Source organism: Lepidochelys kempii, chromosome 7 (assembly GCF_965140265.1).
Source record: "Lepidochelys kempii isolate rLepKem1 chromosome 7, rLepKem1.hap2, whole genome shotgun sequence".
NCBI lineage: Eukaryota > Metazoa > Chordata > Testudines > Cheloniidae > Lepidochelys > Lepidochelys kempii.
Window position 1 is genome coordinate 59,411,785 of NC_133262.1, and position 15,918 is coordinate 59,427,702.

Genomic DNA, 15,918 nt, shown 5'->3' on the forward strand with positions numbered 1-15,918 from the left:
AGGGGCATGGGGTGAGGTACATAGACCCTTTAGGGCCTGTGCTTCCCTCTGGTATTACATTCAAGGTGTGTGCAATCACATGTAAAGGGGGTACGCACAGTGGTGAGCTGGAGCCAGTTTGCACTGGTTTGCTGGAACCGGTTGTTAAATTCAGAAGCCTTTTAGAACCGGTTGTCCTGTGGAAAAGTGGCACCCACGGGGAAAATTTGGTGGGTGCAGAGCACCCACCGGCAGCTCCGCGCCCGGCCCCAGCTCACCTCCGCTCCGCCTTCACCTCCTCCCCTGAACGCACCGCCCCTCTCTGCTTCTCCGCCCCCCTGGCTTCCCGTGAATCAGCTGTTCGCGCAGGAAGCCAGGGAGGGCTGAGAAGCAGGCAGCAGCTTTGCACTCAGCCCCAAGGAGGTGGAGGCGGAGCGGAGGTGAGCTGGGGTGGGCGGAGCACGAAGAGGGCTGCTCGCACCGCAGCAGGTAACCCGGGGGGGCGGGGGAGGGCGCAGGGGACCCGCTCCCTGCCCCAGCTCGCCTCCGCCTCCCTGGGCCTGAGCGCCAAGCCACCGCCTGCTTCTCAGCTCTACCAGGCTTCCTGCGCAAACAGCTGATTCGCAGGAAGCCACGGGGAAGGGGGGCGGAGAAGCAGAGCGGGGCGGTGTGTTCAGGGGAGGAGGTGGAGCGGAGGTGAGCTGGGGCCGGGTGCGGGGCAGGGAGCTGCCGTTGGGGGCTCTGCGCCCACCAAATTTTCCCCATGGGTGCTCCAGCTTCGGAGCACCCACGGAGTCGGTGCCTAAGGCACCACTTTTGATGTGATCAGTGGGGGGAGCGGTCGCTCCCTCTGCTCCCTGCCTAGCTAAGCTACCCCACCCTTAGGAGTCAGAGGGACCTGCTGGATGCTTCCCAGGAGCTGCCCCAGGTAAGCACCGCCGGGACTCCCCGCCTCGCCCCCCGGCAGGCCCCTCTGGCTCTTAGGGACGGGGTGGGCACCCACCTCGGTGGCCCACGAGACCCTCCTGCCTGGTTCTGGGGGCAGTCAGGGGACAGGGGAGGGGGGTGGATGGGGCAAGGGTCTGGGGAGGGGGCGTCAAGGAATGCGGGGGGTTGGATGGGGCCGGAGTCCCAGGGGGCAGGGGCGGGGCAGGAGTGGCGGGGACAGGCCACGACCCCCTCGTGGGGTGAGGAGGGAATCGGTTGTTAAGATTTTGGCAGCTCATCACTGGCAGCACATGTAGCCAGGTTGCAGTGTACCTGCCTGGTTGTGTGAGCACACATCCTATCGGGCATGCCCTTGCACATGGATCTTTGCACACCTGTTTTTCAAATCCTGCCCCCCACAATTGTGTTGTGGTAATTTGCAGCTGTGCCTTCAAATGGCAATGTTTCAAACTGAGACCCAATCACCTCTAATTTACAGGAGACCCGTCAGCCCAATGTCACTATTGCACCCACTACTCTTCGGCCATCATAGTAGCGTCGTACTTGGTCCGAATGGAGCCATTTACGCAGACCTTCTGCTCTCTTCAGGTAAAAGGACCTTCTATGCTACGTAGAAAACGATAGCTGATTCCAGCCACTGGCTAATGAGCTGCCCGTTCGTTCTTATGTCACAGGCAAAGTCTGGGATTGGCGGAGGCCCCATCCTGTTCCCGCTGAGCTCACTGGCAAAGCCTCAATGGGAGCAGGATCAGAGCCGTGTGTATATATTACATTCTAACAGAGAGTCCAGTCATAGGAGGGGGGAGGCTAGATTATCCATCACACCCTTACACACCCTTATGGGCCTTACACACCCATCCCAGTGCACCTGTTATGCCCCTTGGGGCCTTAGGGATACGTCTGCACTGCAGGGACTGTTGTGTGGTGAAGGAGGGCTGGCCGCATCCCTCTCCAGTTGCTTTGCTGCAGCTCTGCTTTGTTTTGTTTTTTCTTTCAATGAGCTAATGTAAATAATGTGCTGTGTTAATTAAGCAATAAGCCCCATGAAATCGGTTGTTCCCAGCGGTGGGTGATGGGCTTGCGAACCACCTGAGGCAATGCTCTTCCACGGCACTCTGCAAACCATATGTTAGCTGCAGTCATCAATGACTGTGGAGCACTTAGCGCTGTTGTAAACTCCAAATGCTGCTCCTGCTCACCGGGATGCTTTTTATCCATAACAAGCCACCTGTCTGTGTGGCTGCATTCATGTGTGATTGGTAGATGACTCCAAAAGCATCCGAGATCTAGATAAGCACCCAAAATTTTGCGTTGAGGTGAGTCCGGTTAAACCACTGACTGGTTCCACCAGATGCCTCGTTCCTCTCGTCTTGCACTGATGCATGTGAATCAGAGCTGGTATTGTCTTTCCCCCACATATACCTGGTCCTGTAGCAGCTTAGGGACTGCCAACTCTCGGGTACAGTCAGGAGAGCAGCAGACTTGAACAGCCTGAGCTACACGATTGGTTCAGCCAGGACTTGCAGCAATGTCTATAGCAAATAGTCTAGCTTTGCACACCTGTTTTTCAAACCCTGCCCCTCACAATTGTGTTGTCGTAATTTGCAGCTGTGCCTTCAAATGGCAATGTTTCAAACTGAGACCCGATCACCTCTGGTCATTGCAATCTAACTGTAGCACCTCCTGCTGGCAGGGCTACTACATGCTGTTGCTGAAACAAATCTCTGTACTAGATGACTGAAAGGTAGCTAATGTAATGCTGATTTTTTTAAAAGGGCTCCAGAGACCATCCTGACAGTTACAGGCCATTGTGCATAATGCAGTACCAGCCAAACTGGTAGAAACTATCAGACACATCAACACGATATGTTGGCAGAGTCAACATGGCTTTTGCAAGGGGAAATCATGCCTCACCAATCTATTGGAATTCTTTGCGGGTGTCAGTAAGCGTGTGGACAAGAGTGATCCAGACCACACAGTGTACTTGGACTTTCAGAAAGAACCTTTAATAGGGTCCCACACTAAAGGAAACTAAATAGTCATGTGATTAGAGGGATAAGAAGGAGGATGAGGTGAGGGCTGCCTCTTAAGAAGAGGAGAGGCTTTATCGTGATGGGCCTGCTCCAAACCCGCCAGTCTGAACTCATCTGAATGGGAAACACAGCATCTCAGACCCAACTCCCTTTAAAAGGGCAGAGTTGGCTGGAGATCTTAATTCCCCTAGTCCACAGAGCTGATAGCACCCGGCAATCCATGGGGGGCTAGGACAGTCTTGTTTAGTAAGGTAGCATACAGAAAAGGGATTCCAGAGCCTGTAATACTTCATTAAGTATAATGGGCCTCAATGTGAGTGGAAGGGGACTGTTGTGTTGAGACGCTGCACTGGGACTTGGGAGATGTAGGTTCTATTCCCAGCTCTCTCAATGACTCCAGATGAGTCACTGAAACTCTGCCTGTAAATGCAGATAATGACTGGTTAGCCTCTCTTGGGAATTTGTAAAGCTTCGTCTCTTTATAGCCATCTGAGAAGTGCTTTGAGCTCCTTGGATTTAAGGCCCTATTAGGACCCAGTATTATAATCCCTTAACATTATGATCAATGGCACATGCTCGGCCCCCACAGAATCAATTCTTATAGGAGCGCAGTTTGATTCTTACTTAGATTCTCCCCTGTGAACTCTTTGCCTAACTGCTTTGCACAGCCCCTATCATACTGTGACTATAACAGTATTTAATTTAACCTGAATCCCTGATCACTGAAATGGCTTCACTGAAAGGAAAAAAACCCTAGGTCTTACTCCATGCGGCCCATGAAAAAGCTGTCAGAGTTTATGTTAATGCGCAGTTGAAAAGCATAACGTAATTCCAGATTTTCTTTTCCCCTCTCAGTGCAGTTTTTGTATTTCAAGAGAGAGAAAACCCATTAATTCTGATATAAATATATGCAAATAAATGTATTAATATAAGAAATGGGAAAATCAGTTATTGCTTCCTTTATAAATAATACAGGCTTAAGTTTTAAAGATATTACTTTTCCTTAAAGTGAATTAGACAGCCAGGGAAAAAATCACATTTTTTCTTGGTGGTAATATCTTTAACCAGATTTGTCACACTAACAGCATTTCCTATGTATATATTATTTTTATTTAATACAGGTAATCTTTTTATTACAAATCATATTGTTTCTCAGGAGATTACCATCAGTTCTCATAAAAGCTGCAAAAAAAGATGAAAAAGCATCAATCACTACCAGACACAGTGCGCTGTGTGAAGATTAAATATACAAAGCCCTTTAATATGCTTCAATGAGATACTTGTTAGCTGTTGATTTATTTATAGTCCTCCTTCTACCCTGTTTTAATTTCCATGTGAATTTGACTCCAAGGGTCCCTGCTTGATACTGATCAAGAGCAAGATGACCTTGTGCATCAGATTGTCTCCTAGCTAGGCTTGCCTGTGTGATCTTGGTCAGAGGTCCGTTTGTGATCCGTTGAGTTGGAGTGGAAAGGCTCCATGATGCTCAGTGGGCGGGGTAAGAAACAAGGAAGTGGAGTGGAAGTCATGCATGGGTGTTGTGAATTGGAGATGAGGCTGGACCAAAATTCTGATCCAAACCGGCTTTGCTAAGTCTACAGCTGGGTGTTTCCCTTTGTTATAAATATGGGACTGCGGCCAGGAGCGGCTTAGTATAGATCTTCAGGGACAAGAGCAGAACAGCCATATTCCAAACTTAAGCTCCATTGACTTCAGTGGCATGCACCTGCTTACCCAAAGGTGGAGTTTGCTCTGCAGTGTGATATGGTGGACGGATAGATGTCTCGTTCTTTGCACACACACAGCTCCTCTCTTTGGACCGCGTGGATGCTTATCTGACACTTTTATATTTAACAGACTGAAAGGTAAACCCCAGTCACCTGTAACTAGATAGAAGGGACATATTAGTCTTGATCTAGCTCTTGAAGCAAACAGGAGGAGGAGAGAGGTAAACAGAGGAAATAAGGTTATCCCAACAAGTCAGCAACAGACAGAACCTTCCGGGCTTGCATGCAAATCTGGCACTATTTGTGCTTATGCAATGCCCCCCCTCCCCTCTCTGGGACCGAACTGGGGATCTCCAGCGCTAAAAGCATGAACTGCTACAGCTTGAGCTAAAGGGATGTCCCTCTGTAGCTGCGGGCTGTCACAATTCATATCCGCTACAGATCAGCAGAGCTAGGGACCTGTAACACACATGCACCAGTGGGTTACACTAACTTTATGTCAGTGCCTGTACAGAGCAAGCTGATTGCATGTAGGAAAGTAGTGGCTAGGAAATTTAGTCCTTCACAAAATTAATCACTGGGGATTCATGTCAGCTGAAGTGTGGCCTGTAGGCATCCAGGTCAAGTTTACTGTTACCTGGCCTTTGACTTCTCAAATCCAGCTTGGGAAGCTGCCATATGTGAAACAAATTGCCCACATCACCAAACCCTTACATAAAATTAGGCCCAAAGAAGCCTGAGTGAGAACGTTTTCTCTGGAGAGGCGTAATGGTCTGGCTAGCCCAAGTGCAGCTCAGTGCCAGAATTCAGCTTCCAGAAATAGCATCCCTGGATCCTCTTTCATTTGGTCCAGTCTCCCAACATGAGAAGGGCCAAGGGTCAACCTTGGATTGGTGAGGCCTAGCCCTGCTATAAATGAATCCAATGCAGACTGTACCTGAAGCTACCATCTCTCTTGGTGAAAAGGATTGTGGAACACAGTAGCTGAACTGGAAGCTGCTGTTAATTGCCCTATTATTCCTACCTTCCCTATGGATGGAATTTAGGGTGCTATCTACTGGCTGAGCATAGGACTGTTCCCATGGTCCCCAAATGCTTCCTGGCTTCTCTATAACAAGTGGGCAAATAGCAGGAGTGAAATGAGCTCCATAGATTTGTCCAGGTACTTCTATGTTCCTCATCACTATAGTACCTGAGCACCTCATAATTAACAGAGTCTATCTTCACAGCACAGGCGGTAAGGAAGGACTAGCCACATTTTGCCAGTGCAGAACTGTAGCGCAGACTAGAATAAGTGACTTTCCCAAGATCACACAGAGTATCTGAGCCTCCCGAGTCCCACACCTCTGCCACATCCAGTGGATCATCTTTCCTGCCCCAATAAAGTAACTTCTATATCCAACCTTTCCTTCAAAGATACTAGGAAAGCCCATATTCTCCAGGATTTGCCTGGGACTTGGAAGAATTTGGTGTGATATTCTGTGGTGGTGTTTGGAGAAATATTCTGAGTTAGATGGTGGAGTTACCCCAAGCCCCGATCTAGAGGCCATGCGGAGTTGTTTCATCAGTGTCTCAATGGGTATGTCTGCACTTGAGGTGTGATTCCCAGCTCCCGTAGACATACCGTACTGACTGTCATCGAGTTGTTAGTGTAGCCGCAGTGGTGGGAGAGGTTAGCCATGCCGAGGGCAAGCCCATCTAGACCCCATGGGTATGTTCTCAGGCGGCTAACTCAAGCCACTGCCTGTGCGACTGCGGCTGCACTGCTATTTTTAGTGTGCTAGCCCGATGGGAGCTAGCAGGGGTATGTCTGCTCCAGCTGGGAACCACACCCTTAGCTCCAAGAGTCAGCATACTTGAAGTGCAACCGTTTTGAATCTTTAATCCATGTTTCTAGGATAAAGAGGGAGTTAAGAAAAACAGCCTTCCGCTTTGAGTCAGGTCTCACTAGCTAAGCAGGCTTGGGCGGTCGTGGATGGGAGACCTGCAAGGAAAGACCTAGGTGCCTGGGCAAGTCCTGAGCACTTCCAGTCAATGGAGATCCCATGGCAGCAGGGGCATGAGACCGAAATCCTTAATGGGGCAAATTTCCCTCTGCAATTTAAGTGAGGCATGGCTGTCTTCACTATTGGATAAAGTGGCTTAATGCTGATCGTTACTTTATGCTAGAAGTACATGTGTTTTGATGGTGGGGGTCATGATCCCAGTACAAATATAAGAGGGGCGGGGCTTTCTAGATGTGCCTAAGTGACTTGGGAGCACAAACCCCTTTGGGAGTTAATAGGACTTGTGCTCCTAAATCACTGTGGCACATTTGAAAATGATGACCTGAAATATATCATGGCCTCCATCTGAGGCAAAACTCCCGATTTAAATCAATGGGAGGTTTTCCCGAAGGCCCTGATTTTATGAAACCATCCCTGTTCAGGAAGGGCACTTGCACTTAGCGCCCATAAAATTAATCATGTGTCTGTGGTGTATGTAAGCATGCGTTTAATTGCTTTCCTGAGTCAGGGAGTAAGGAAGTTTCCCAGAGTCAGGTCCATTGTTTGTAAAGAACTTGGATGTAAGAGGCGCTGCAGAAAGCCATGATCATTATCAGCATTAATGTAGGAGAGCCACATTTCTGCTTGGTTCCAAGTTCCTGCAAGGGATACAATGTCTCCAGGCCTGGTTGCCCTCTCAGTTACACCTGCATAGACGAGGGCAGAGTCAGGCTCTTCCTGATATGTTCCTAGATTATCGTTAGAAAACAGGCTGTGGTTCAGCATTTGCCTCTTGGTTAGTGTAAGGTCACAAAGAACATTGGAAATCCAGCCCTGATCACTGCCTGGTGCTCTCTGTCTGTCTGCAGGGGGGAAGTTTTGATGTAGCAGACCGGATGTTTCACAGTGTGAAGAACACGTGGGACTCGGCGTCGAGAGAGAACATGAGTGATGTCCGGGAGCTCATCCCTGAGTTCTTCTACTTGCCTGAATTCTTAACCAACTGCAATCACTTTGAATTCGGTAAGTACTGGGTGGAATGTGGGCGCTCCTACCGGCGTTGTGCTGGGAGATGGGATCTGGCTGCCTGGGCTGGCTGACCTGGGGCTGAGCCGTGAAATTTGGATCCAGACCCAAAGCATCTCAGTTTCAAGGGGATTTAGTTTCAGTCTCCCATTTTAGGGCTGTCTTCTGTGGAGATATTGAGAAGGCTTGGCAAGGGTGGCCCACTAGTTAGGTCATTGCCCTAGGTCCTTGGAGAACTGGTTTCAGTTCCCCGCCACAGACACCCTGTGTGACCTTAGTCAAATCACTTATCCTCTGTGTGCCTCAGTTCCCCATCTGTACAGTGGTGATAATAGATCTCCCCTTAATGGTGTGCAGAGCTGAGTCCACGGAAAGATTGTGAAGTGCTTCGAGAAGAGCTATATAAGGAATTCATACACGTTCAGCAGGGACTATTGTGATCATCTAGTCTGGCCTCCTGCACAGCCCACGCTACAGAATGTGTAGCTGTTACACTACAGTTACACTCATCTTCTGCAGATTTCCCTCTCCAGGCAGGTCAGATTTCCCATTAAAGGAAGGCTCCATAGGGACACACTTTCAACACTGGCCATCTAAGTTGTTCCCACAAAGGGTGCACCTCCAGATCCTGCCTTTCCAGGCTCAAATGGGCTTGTGCTTCCAAGTTTTCACTGTGCCTGCTGAAATGTCTGTTTTATCAGATGCTGGCAGGTTTTTGCTGAAGCATTTATGTGACTGCTTTTGAAAATGTGGCCCACGTTGTGGTCTATAAACCACCTGGTAATTTTTACTTCATCTAGGGCTCAGGAGTTGCTAAATGATTTTGATGGTGGTTCTTTTTTACTGTGTCTTCTCCCATTGGTCAGCGCTGCCACAGGCAGCCTCGCCTCCTTCCGAAAAGCTCAGGGTACATGATCGGTCTGGAGTGTGGTTCCTGTTCTCAGTAAATGGTATCCTGAACGCATCCCCTGCCAATGGGCCCTTTCTCAATCAGCAGTGAAGTCCAGGATAATTCTCAGTACATAAGAGCTGGCCAGGCAGTGTTCTGTTCCTGACCCAGGACATAAGCAGCTCACTCTGCACGCAGACTGTGACCTTTGCAAGACAAGGCATCTCACTGCAGTGTACATTGGCTGGTTAGTAATTAAGAGGAAAGACAAATGTTTCACATCCTTATGTGAGAATCATCCCAGATTCATGCCAGCCAAGGCAACTTAACCAGCCATGTCAGTGTCCAGCTGCATGTTGGTCACATTACAGTATTTAAGGTCTAGGTGAGGTGAGCCATGGGCAAAGGAAAGCCAAGGCAGGGAGAGATTGCTAACAGGCAGCAAGACCTAGGATGATTTAGCCTTGAGAGGAGAAACCTTAGAAAAGCAATGGACCCAAACACAGTCAAACCCTTTGGGTGATTGAAATCAGAACCCAGACCCTGATCTGAATGGAGCCAAATGGGGTGAACCAGAATGTAGATCTGAAATTTACATTTATACCTTCTATTCAGCCTGTCTCTATAATGGGCAGAAACCCAAATCCACACACTCCTAAATCTTGGAGATCTTTGTTGTCCGGACCTTAACCTTGGTCTGGATTTTGTGATCAGAGCCCAGCTCTAGAGAGATGGGACTTGGCTGAGGTATTTAAGGTGATGATCGGTGCAGTGAAAACTGATTTGCACATCCCTGTGACACTGTCCCATGATGCAAGAAAAAGGGGACACTCTATGAAAGTAATGGCAGGCAAAGGATGATTACAGATTTTATAGGGCAGAATCCTTCAGGGAAGTCCTACGGCCTGTGTTAGGCAGGAGGTCAGACTAGACGATCACAAGGGTCCCTTCTGGCCTTGGAATCCAGGAATCTGTGAAAATCGCTGGCAATGGGCTGTTTTAGCAATTATCTCCAGTGATTAGCACTGGCCAGTGCTGAGGCCCATAGAATGATAGTGTTTCAATAAAGCAGGTGCTGACAGGTTTGCCTGGATCCAGTCCATAGTCAGGGCTAGAACAGAGCTCATGTTGAGAACATGTGTGATTTTATTATGGTAATGATGAGAAAAGAGAGATCTTTCTCAGGTTCTTCTTTGGGCAAGCACCCGCGAGTTTGCATTCTCACTAAAATGTCCTCTCAGCTATTTGATCACTCTAGATGTACCAAACTGGACTGGGAATCCCTGGAGAAACAGCTTCCTGCAGTATTTTAGGAGGCCTCATCCATATTTTCCTAGAACCCAAAATTGCACAAAGGAAAACCAGTGGGAATAGGAAGTTATCTGACCTTCTTCAGGCCCCCAAGCTCTCTTGGATTTTGGAAAAGCTCGATTTCCATTTGCAATTGGGCGATGACTCCGGCTCGTTCTTGTATCTAATTTTCCCTTTGTAAATGTTGCAGGCAGCATGCAGGACGGAACTGTGTTGGGGGATGTGCAGCTGCCCCCCTGGGCGGATGGAGACCCTTATAAGTTTATCCACTTGCATAGACAGGTTAGTATGTAGCTCAGCTCTTTGTTAATAAACAAATAGTCTAGACGCGATAAATCGACCCCACTGTGCGCTCCCATAGGCTCCCATACTCCACCACCACAAGAGGCGCAGGCGGAGTCGACAGGGGAGCGGCAGCAGTGTAAGGCTAAGTGAGTTCATGGATGAGAGCGAAAGTTAGAAATGGCTACAAGCAAAAGTGAAAACACGCATCTAAAAGTCTAAAACTTAGTCTAGAGAGTTTTGGTTGAAGGCTTTGTTCAAGATGGCCTTTCTCACCCCAACCCCCAGCCCCTGTCTTCCAGCAACATGTGGCTGACCCCCTTCATGGTCAGAATCTCTCCCATAGCGCCCAAAAGTGCTGGTGCCTTTGTCTTCTCAGATGAAAGAGAGAACTTGGGGTTTTCTGCCCTTTTTTTTTGTGGTCCATTGAATCTTTGAAGTGGATTCTTCTGAAGGATCCTCCCACCTCCCAAGTCAAGTTTATTCAAGCTGTGCAGAAGGTGACATAGAGTCTGGTGGAGAAGGAAGCTCTGTGCTCTTTCTTCCCCCGCTGGTGTTTGCTCAAATGCAAAGTGCTTTGTCTCCTGCCATCTCCTCCCCCTGCTGTCTTGATGGTCCTGTTTACTGCTTACATGTAAATTGAGGTAAACACACATCCCTTTAAAGAAAAAGAGTACTTGTGGCACCTTAGAGACTAACCAATTTATTTGAGCATCAGCTTTTGTGAGCTACAGCTCACTTCATCGGATGCATACTGTGGAAAGAGTAGAAGATCTTCTTATACGCACAAAGCATGAAAAAATACCTCCCCCCACCCCACTCTCCTGCTGGTAATAGCTTATCTAAAGTGATCACTCTCCTTACAATGTGTATGATAATCAAGGTGGGCCATTTCCAGCACAAATCCAGGGTTTAACAAGAACGTCTGAGGAAGGGGGGAGGTAGGAAAAAACAAGGGGAAATAGGTTACCTTGCATAATGACTTAGCCACTCTCAGTCTCTATTCAAGCCTAAGTTAATTGTATCCAATTTGCAAATGAATTCCAATTCAACAGTTTCTCGCTGGAGTCTGGTTTTGAAGTTTTTTTGTTGTAATATCGCAACTTTCATGTCTGTAGGCCCTGTTATTAGGCTGATAACATCAGCCACACTATCAGAGGCTCGTTCACCTGCACATCCACCAATGTGATATATGCCATCATGTGCCAGCAATGCCCCTCTGCCATGTACATTGGTCAAACTGGACAGTCTCTACGTAAAAGAATAAATGACACAAATCAGATGTCAAGAATTATAACATTCATAAACCAGTCGGAGAACACTTCAATCTCTCTGGTCACGCAATCACAGACATGAAGGTCGCTATCTTAAAACAAAAAAACTTCAAATCCAGACTCCAGTGAGAAACTGCTGAATTGGAATTCATTTGCAAATTGGATACTATTAATTTAGGCTTAAATAGAGACTGGGAGTGGCTAAGTCATTATGCAAGGTAGCCTGTTTCCTCTTGTTTTTTCCTACCCCCCCCCCCCCCCAGATGTTCTGGTTTAACTTGGATTTAAACTTGGAGAGTGGTCAGTTTGGATGAGCTATTACCAGCAGGAGAGTGAGTTTGTGTGGGGGGGTGGAGGGTGAGAAAACCTGGATTTGTGCTGGAAATGGCCCACCTGATGATCACTTTAGATAAGCTATTACCAGCAGGACAGTGGGGTGGGAGGAGGTATTGTTTCATATTCTCTGTGTATATATAAAGTCTGCTGCAGTTTCCACAGTATGCATCCGATGAAGTGAGCTGTAGCTCACGAAAGCTCATGCTCAAATAAATTGGTTAGTCTCTAAGGTGCCACAAGTACTCCTTTTCTTTTTGCGAATACAGACTAACACGGCTGTTACTCTGAAACCTGTCATTGACCAGTGAGTTATTAGTTTTCAAATGATGCCTCACAAGCATGTTTTGTACCAAGATAATTACAATCATGTGTAGGTTGTGAATACAGGGGTGCTTTGGGTTGCAGCTGTGTTACACTGGTTTTAGTGCAGGTCAGAAAGCAAACAGCTCTATAATACTGGGGCGTATGACAGTCAGTTCCATTTATTAATTACTAGAAAAGTCCTGCAGTGTCTCCTGTGGGACAGACAAAATTAGGTGATGATGAAAGCAAAGGGGATTCTGTACTGAGCTTGCTGGAGATGGACAGACTGTGTGGTACTGTTGAACTCCCAGAATGATTAAACAAAGCTTATGCGGCCAAAAGTCACCGCACAGGATCTCATTCAGTTAGGGACTGAGCTAAGGATGCAATGGGCTATGCTGCAGTCCCCCTGCTAGAAGTTGTCTGGGGCAAGATGTCTTGGATGTGCCATGGTGCTGAGCTCTCGTCAGTGAAAGAGTAACATATTGCTTTTGACACTGTGTATGCATTCTGGTGTCATACCGAGTTTATTACAGAGGGGGCCAAGCCTCAATGTTCAAAATCAGGACTCCCGCAGAGTTCAGGGTGGTTCAGACCTGGAGTTTTGGTCCAGGTCTGTCTCTAGCTGTGATCTAAGTCAGGTACACTGCATCCACTGACAGATGTGGAACAAACCACAGACATATCAACGACCTGATGCATAGGCAGCATCAAGCCTGTCTTCCCCATGACACAGTGTTCCTGAGTCCAGAGTGCAGGATTTCCCTGCACATAGACTGGGAATTACCGTAGCTGCGTTACCTCAGATACCGCTGTGGGGTAAATGCTAGTAGAAGCTGACTTTTTAGTGCGAATACATACTTGTGAATTGTGAGATATGCAGGTTCTTGTGGTGTAGAGCATGGCGTGGTGACCCATAAGGTCATTGGGGGAGAGTGAAGGCTCTACCTAATTTCGGCATAAATAAATAAAAAGCCAGTGGTGTTCATGACTCTGTCCTGTCCTGATTTTCCTCTGGCGTTGCTCTCAGTGTCCGTTTTTTGGGTTCTTCTCCCTGAATCCCTGCTCTTCATTGAGGTCTCACAGGGCTCTGCCCTTGTATGAGATTCTGGGGTACAATCCAGACCAGTGAGGGGCTGGGTCACCCTTTCCCTGCCACATGGGGTGCTTCACAACACTTTGCTCCTGCAGCACCCACCTGGGCTGCTCACAACCAGCCAAACAGCAGGCAGGTCACACCCTGAGTGTCTGTACATGCTCAGTCCAGCAGCTCTGACCCCAGTAGCTTGTCAGCAACACACCATCCACACACCAGCAGCCTAGGTTATTACCTGCAGGGTGACCCCAGCACACTCCCAGTCCTGAATTTCCCCAACAATATGTGTTCTGCACTGTCCAGCCTTCTCCTGGGCAGTCCAGATATATTAGGTCCATTGCCCTCTACGATAAATGGAGTTACCCGCATAGTTGAGTTTAAAGACAACACTGGATAAGTTCTAATGAAAGAATAACACAAGTTTATTGAACTCCAAGGAGATAGGTTTTAAGTGAGTACAAGTATAAGGCTTTAAAGTTAGAAATGGTTACAAGAGAAATAAAGATAAAATGCTTCCTAGTACTAATACTTAATTAACTAGACTTGGTTCAAGGTGAAGTCCCTTCCCACATGTTCCCAGTAACATTGCTGACCAAATTCTCAGGCCAGGATCTGCTCCCAAAGTCCAGAGGCTTTTTATTTTGTTGTGTTAGGTAGAGGAGACAGAGATGGATAGGGAGAGTTACCTTTGTGGTGTTTTGTCCCTCACTTTATAGTCCAGTTCCCCTTTTGAATGCATTTTCCTGAGGGTTACTCCTACATAAAGTTCATCCCTGCTATGAGGTTGGAGTCATGGAGTCTCATGATGAAAGAGCTTTCATGCTGTTTGCTAAGATTCAGATCTGTACCTGACCCCCTTCCTTGCTAAAGAATGGCTATTTAATAGGTGATGGCCTACCAACTTTGATGACACCTGGCTAAAGGCGTCAACTTGTCCTTTGTCTTTGAGAAACTGGTTTACCTAGACTTTTCTGGTAAACACATTTCAAACATTATTTCAGCTTGTGTTCACAACTTTACATATAACATTGCTACACACATTTCACCATGATATTATTGACGAGCGAGTTATTAGTTTTCAAATGATACCTCCCAGGGCATATTTATTATAATAGTGTGCAGGGTGTGAATACAGGGGTGCATTCAGTCACGTCTTGGCCCTCTCCTCTCTGCCACTACAGCCTGTCTTTGGGTGATGTCATACACTCCCATGGCTTCAGCAATCCTCTCAACATTGATCACTCATGAGTCTGCCTCTCCTGACTTGTCTCCATTCCTTTCTGCATTTCGGCCTGTCTGAGGCGTCTCCCCCTGACTGTCTCACTGTACGTTTCTCCCCGAAGTGGCACCAAGCTCCTGTTCTTCCCTCCATACCACCGCCTGTGTCATTGTTGACATCACCCTCCTCCCTGCCACTCAGGCCTGTAACTTGGGGATCATCTTTGCCTTTCCCATGTCTCTTCCCCCCCCCCCCCACCTCTGCTCTAGGCAAAACCGGCTGTCTCTTCCTTCACAACACTCCCAAGATGCATTCTTCCCTCTTGTCCACACCCACATCCCCTACTCCAGGCCACACAAAGGCAGCTGTGAAAATTATCTTCCGTGTCTGTCATTCGGACCAAGTCTCCGCACTATCCTTTGAGTCTCTCCACTAGCTCCCCCTCCGCCCTTATCCTCACCTTCCAAACAGCTTCCTTCGTTACCTGCTCTTCTCTCTTTTTCCATCACCTCCTTGCCCCCTCCCCTCTGCTTTGCCAGCACCGTGTGTGTTAGCTTCTCCACTGCCGTCTGCATTCAGATCCCTCCAGAAGGCCATTTTCTGCTGTGACGCCTGCACTATGAGAACTGACTGTCCCTAAATACCCACAACCTCGTCATAATCAGTCTGTGGACCTTGCAAAAAGTAAATTGTTGTTAAAACACTGTATTCCCAAGACATGGCCAATTATCACCTTCTGCAGTTGGCTTGTAGGTTTCCCCCATGTCCTGTACTTTCTGTCTTTTAAACCCCAACCTTGCAAATGCTTATGCTTGTGAGTCACTCTGGGCATGTGAGTAATCCTGTTGAACTCAATGGGGTAGTGCGCCTGAACAAAGGTAATCATGTGAGTATGTGTGCGTGTGATTGGCAGCTTAGTTTGTACGGTCTTCAGGACAGTGGCTTTGGCTTAATTTCTGCTTGGAGAATGCTCAGCGCATCCTGGAACCCCCAGAAACATTAATGAGAACCATTAATAAGTGTTTTTTGTTGCTTGCAATAAACGGATCATACAACACACTTGTTCTCTGTGGTACCCTTTATTTTCTTTTATCGAGATGCTCCATTTAGTCCATATTATGGATTAATGACCTGAATGTTTTCGCTTTAAAACCATGGGCAGTTATTTAGTGTAAAAGCTAAATACTATCCCAAATGAGTTAAATTTCTACCTCTCTTCCTTTAGCTCCGTTAACTTAAAAATGACTGAATAGCTTTTGGATATGCTTTTTAAAATACGTTCCCTTTGATCACCTTAAAAGGATGATGAAAATGATCACCAGTGGTTGCATTTAACCAGATCTCAATCTGATGTCTCGATGCACAAAAGCTTGTGAATTAATGATCTTCCAATTTATATGAGATGGAGAATAGTTGCTTCCTATTATAAGTGCTGTGGTCTCAAGTGTCCCCATGCCTAGTAACTTGATTCAGTTATATATTGCTACACTTTTTAGTAATCTAAACCAGT

General features: G+C 47.4%; 1 protein-coding gene across 10 annotated transcripts in view; it reads left to right on the plus strand.

Annotated features, from left to right (window-relative positions):
- The window catches only part of WDFY4 (WDFY family member 4), a 247,143-nt gene that overhangs the window by 190,514 nt on the left and 40,711 nt on the right, over positions 1-15,918 (plus strand). For 9 of the 10 annotated variants that reach the window (XM_073353062.1, XM_073353061.1, XM_073353064.1 and 6 more), the window contains 3 exons: positions 1,406-1,515; positions 7,542-7,695; positions 10,089-10,180. In XM_073353062.1, the coding sequence (XP_073209163.1) occupies positions 1,406-1,515; positions 7,542-7,695; positions 10,089-10,180 (356 nt within the window). Of the gene's footprint in view, positions 1-1,405; positions 1,516-7,541; positions 7,696-10,088; positions 10,181-15,918 lie in introns of those variants that run through there. The other variant, XM_073353068.1, reaches the window with a different exon arrangement.